At 50.0% G+C, this 5,174-nt stretch overlaps 1 protein-coding gene across 1 annotated transcript; it reads right to left on the bottom strand.

The window, feature by feature from the left end:
* Window positions 1-605: 605 nt before the first annotated feature.
* On the bottom strand, window positions 606-4,369 carry LOC122404220. The gene is made up of 2 exons (XM_043408149.1): window positions 4,339-4,369; window positions 606-3,772 (listed from the first exon to the last, which is right to left on the bottom strand). The coding sequence occupies exons 1-2, from the start codon at window positions 4,367-4,369 to the stop codon at window positions 606-608; spliced, it is 3,198 nt and encodes a 1,065-aa protein (XP_043264084.1).
* Between the last annotated feature and the right edge of the window lie 805 nt (window positions 4,370-5,174).

Raw genomic sequence — 5,174 nt, 5'->3', positions numbered from 1 at the left:
ATTTAGGGGCGTTAGCGGAGGCTAATTGTCCCCGTGCCTAAGCGATAACGAGATTGGTGGATATTACCACCTACTTTCCGTTTTCGCATAGACGACAAGCGGCCGGTGAGAATCAACCGTTCTCACCTTCCGAAATCCTTGTACTTTCGAACTTGAACGGTTTTGTTTAGATCACCTGTTCGACTTCGGTGACCGTTGCCGAAGGTGACTCAAACGAAAACTCAGCCACAGGCAATTTACACAATCGCGTAATTGGTCGTGTATATGTGGATTTGGCTGTACGTACTTTCACTACACGTACATGCCTGTCCTTTCCCGGAAATACTTCCTCTATTCTTCCCATTTCCCACTGATTTGGGGGGGAGGAGAGGATTCTGTACCAGAACAAGATCGTTCTTTTTTAGGCGTGTATTTTCCGTCTGGCATTTGTAGCGGTTCTGGAGATGCGTGAGATAATCTCTCGTCCAGTGTCTCCAGAGCTGCTCGTGGAATTTTTGCATTGCTCTCCATCTTGTAAGATGCGAAATATTTACATTTTCCACGGATTCCATTGGGGGTGCCAACGTAGGCCCTCCGATTAGGAAGTGGGCCGGTGTGAGAGGCGCCTAATCATCTGGGCTGTCACTCAGAGCGGCAATCGGTCGCGAGTTTAAACTGGCTTCGATTTTACAGAGTAACGTCTGTAATTCTTCGCTCGTGGGAGTGAATTCTCCTATGATGCGCTTCAAATGATGCTTCACTGATTTGACACCAGCTTCCTGCATCCCACCGAAGTGAGGGGCACTGGGTGGATTAAATTTCCACCGAATGCCCTTCTGGCCACATTCGTTTCGCATTTCCGGCGTTTTACACACCATATTGAAATGTTTTCTTAATTCACGATCTGCACCGACGAAATTTGTCCCGTTGTCACTGCTTATGCAGGACGGGATTCCTCGTCGGGCAATGAATCGCTCCAATGCAGCCAAAAATGCACTCGTCGTGTAATCATGGACGAGTTCAATGTGGACAGCCCTTGTAGCGAAGCAGACAAAAACCGCTATGTACGCTTTATGAGCTGTTTTTCCTCGGCCTGCGGAGTCGCGGACTTTGTACGGTCCCGCATAATCAACTCCGCAGTTTAGAAAAGCCCGGGCTGGGCGACTTCGTTCCAAGGTCAAATCCTGCATGATCTGCGTGGAGGTTTGTGCCCTCCATCTCACGCATTTCATGCATTGATGAATGACCTTTCGAGCCGTAGTTCTGCAACCGAGGATCCAAAATTGCTGTTTTACCATGGATATCGTCAGCTGCAAGCCCCCATGCAACGTATTTACGTGGCACTGCCGGATTATCATGGTGGACACATGATGTTTTGGCAAAATTATGGGGTGCTTCGCTTCCCATGCCAGCGTCGCATTCTCCAATCGTCCACCTACCCTTAAGACATCGTGTGCGTCTAGGAACGGGTTTAGACGTTTTAATGGAGATTTCGCGGGAATTTCCCTGCGCTTTTTTAAGCACTGGTACTCGCCCGCGAAGTGCGTTCGCTGTATGTAGCGGACGATTCTTTCCTTGGCGAGCTGCAATTCTGAAGCTTCGACAATGTTTGCATCGAACGACCTTCGCTCACCTTGCATCGGTCTTCGTAATCGGAGACAATATGCAGTTACGCGAAGTAGCTTACTCCAGGTTGAGAATCGAAACACGAATTCCCATTCTTTCTCTGGAGTTGCAACGTGGGCGTGCGGAATGCGCTTGCCCTCGCTCGTATCGATGGAATCAGGCGTTTTCGGCCAATTTTCTTCAGATTGTCTCAACCATGCTGGTCCAGAAATCCATAGCTTCGACTGAATGAGTTCCGCTGCTTCGACACCGCGCGAATTCAAATCCGCGGGATTGAAGCGGGTGGGAACGTGTCTCCATTCAGCCTTCGGAAGCAAGGTTTGGATTTTTGATACTCGGTTGGCTATCACAACCTTCCAAGTCGAAGCATGTTTTTTCAACCAAGCAAGTGTAATAGTGGAATCTGACCAACAGATTATGCGGTCAATTTTTATGGAAAGTGACCGTCCCACGTGCACTATAAGCTCGGTAAGCAGTACAGCTCCATTCAATTCGAGAATCGGAATCGACTGCGTTTTTATAGGAGCCACCCTCGTTTTTGCCATGATCAAGGTTGTGTAAACTTCCTCGGTCATGGTCGTTACGCGTAAATACGTAACGGCCGAGTACGCTCCGAGCGAAGCATCGCAGAATCCGTGTAATTCCACCGAAACTGTGTCTGCTCCGTAACGGATCCATCTGGGAAATTTTACCTTTTCCAAACTGCTCCAATCCTCGCAAAACGTGTTCCACGATTTTAACGTATTCGCGGAGACATGATCGTCCCACTGGATTTTTTCCCGCCATTGGGATTGCATCAAAATCTTCGCCCGAATTACGACTGGTGATAACCAGCCGAGCGGATCGTAAAGTTTGGCTATTTCGGAAAACAAAGTCCGTTTTGTAATCGGACCTGCAGCCGGTTGAAACCGTTGCAGGTTGAAATAGAAGTAATCACCCGATGGTATCCATCGCAATCCGAGCACCTTGAGTTCGGAGTCATCGAATAAGGTGAGATCGACAGCGTGGGAGTGAGAATTTTGTGGGATGTTTCGCAGTAATTTCTGTGAATTGCCAGCCCACTTTCTCAATTTAAACCCGCCGCCCTGTAGGAGTTCGCAAACTTGAATACGAATTTTCTCCAATAGGGTCGTATCGGGTGCCCCCATAAATACGTCATCAACGTATATGTCTTTCTCGAGTATCGGAGCGGCGAGAGGAAATCTGTCACCGTCCCGTTTTTTCAGCTCGAGAAGAGTACGCATCGATAAATATGGTGCATATGCCGTTCCGTACGTAACGGTGTTTAATTCGAAGGCTTGAAGCCCTTCGGTTTCGGGCGTGCGCCATAAGATGCACTGAAATCGACGATCCTGCGGGGCGACGAGAATTTGTCTGAACATTTTCTCGATATCGGCCACCAACACGTATTCGTACAGCCTCCATCTCGTCAAAACGGACGTGATGTCGTTCTGCAATTTCGGCCCTACGTGTAGGATGTCGTTTAGGGAGTTTCCACCCACCGTACGGCTCGTCGCATTAAACACGACTCGCAGTTTGGTAGTTGCACTCTCCGTACGGATGACCTCTCGATGCGGAATGTAGAGTCTGGATTTTTCAGAGGGCTCGATACGAGTCATGTGCTCCAACGACTCATACTCCGTGAGAAACTCTTGGTATTCTCGTACGAGGGTCTGATCCTGGTCCAATTTCCTTCTCAACCTTGTCAATGCGGAGAGGGCGATACGGAGTGAATCTCCCAATGCACCTTCCGGTTTCGGATGATTAAACGGCAATCGGACAATAAATCTTCCCGTTGCATCCCGTGCGACAGTGTTTTGGAAATGCGCTTCGCATTCTTCCTCTGCTTTTGTCAGTACTGAGGTCGAAGGGATTTCTTCAACTTCCCAGAACCGTCGAATCGCGTGATCCAGCGATTCGAGTATATTGCAATGCAACGTTCGCACGTGACCCTGGGCCTTGCTCGCTGCATCTATCGGTCCGGATAATATCCAGCCAAATGCAGTTTCTTGTGCAATAGGCCCTTCGGGAGATATTCGACGGAATCCCGACCGAATAACTTGAGCGTACAAATCTGCGCCGATCAAAACTTCAATGTTTTGGCCAGACGCGGGCTCGGGATCGGCGAGCTTCAGGTTTCGCAACGCGTCGTTATCGAGCGCGTTTACTGATGGCGAGGCATAACTCGTGATTTTTGTCACGACGTACGCTCTCGCCGAAACCACAGGGGTTACCCCGGAAGCCGCTCCCAAATTCAGCCCTACGCTGTACTTGATTCTTTGGGTCCGACCACCCCCCAAGCCCGATACCGTGGCTGAGGTTTTCTTCCTCGGGAGGTTGAGGTCATTCCTCAATTTCGCCGAGATGAAGGATGTTTCGGACCCTTGATCTAACAGCGCGCGCGTTAAACGCGACGCACCGTTTTCTCCGTACACTCGTACGATCGCGGTTGCTAATAGCACCGGCCTCGGTACGTCTGTACTCGCCGTACAGTGTGACGTAGTGGCCCGTGACGTAGCTGCTTGTGCGTTCGAGGTATCGATGCCGGCTTTCGCCTTAGCCGTACGGCGCTGTGGAGGGGCGTTATCTCGCCGTTCCTCGCGCTTGCCGTTCGAAATATTTCGATTTCGGCTTTTGGCTTTCCGCCTATTTTTCGCGTTGTTCGAAATGCAACAGGGTGTGATGCCTGCCACTGCATCTCGAACAACCTTGTTGGCTCCGGCAGCCTCTTACGTCGTGATCCAGGGCCAGACAGGCTATACATCCCTGACTGTCCTTTATGATCTGGTAACGTACCAGTGCGGAGAAACGCTTAAATGTGCCGCATTCCGAGAGTGCATGCGTTTGTCCGCAAATCGTGCACTTTCGCTGCGCAGGGGGGGAATCCACGACGGTGTTATGACTCCGTACTCGTGGCTTCTGTTCCTGTTTTGAGGCAATTTTGCGGTTATGTTCGTCAATTACGGACATAGCCCGCGCCTATTGATCGAGGAATCTGAATATCTCCTCTATCATCGGATATTCCGTTGACATTTTGAGGGATCGTTCCCATTCCCCTTGCAACGCGGCATCGAATTGGCTCGCTACAATGTGCGTGAGCAGCCAACTAAGCTGCTCTTCCGCTTTTCCTTTTTTAGCAAGGATAGCGAGTGCTTGCCGAAAGCCGATGGTAACCTGCTGAACACTCGACAGGTCGCCTTTTCGGATTTTTGTCATTCTCAGGATTCGATCAAGTATCTCGACCAGTACCAGGCGTGGGAGCCCGAATTCTGTCTTCAGGGTTGACCATGCCACTGAGAAATTATTATCCGTTATCGCAAGAGATGCGATAGCGGCTGCGGCTCTCCCGGTTATACAGGTGTTTAGGTATTGTAACCTTTGCACATCCGTTAACGTGGGGTTGTTTATTACTCCGGCGGTAAATAGGTCCTCGAAATGTTCCCATTTCGAAGAATCCCCGTCGAATTTCTCCAACCTCATCTTCGGGAGTTCGATCGGTATTGTTTGCTGGATTTCCGACATCACCGTTCTTGGACCTGTGGTGAGTCGGGTTATTTCCGCGGCCACAT

This window comes from Colletes gigas, unplaced genomic scaffold (assembly GCF_013123115.1).
Source record: "Colletes gigas isolate AHSC1104 unplaced genomic scaffold, ASM1312311v1 Colletes_gigas_Sc00126, whole genome shotgun sequence".
NCBI lineage: Eukaryota > Metazoa > Arthropoda > Insecta > Hymenoptera > Colletidae > Colletes > Colletes gigas.
Note: the sequence above shows the minus strand (reverse complement) of the source record. Positions and strands in the feature narration are given on the sequence as shown.

Coding starts and splice junctions, on each gene's coding strand:
- LOC122404220 (XM_043408149.1), bottom strand. CDS start 4,369: ATGTATAGCCTGTCTGGCCCTGGATCACGAC. Junction 3,773..4,338: donor GTCTGGCCCTGGATCACGAC/GTAAGAGGCTGC, acceptor CCTCGCCATCAG/TAAACGCGCTCGATAACGAC.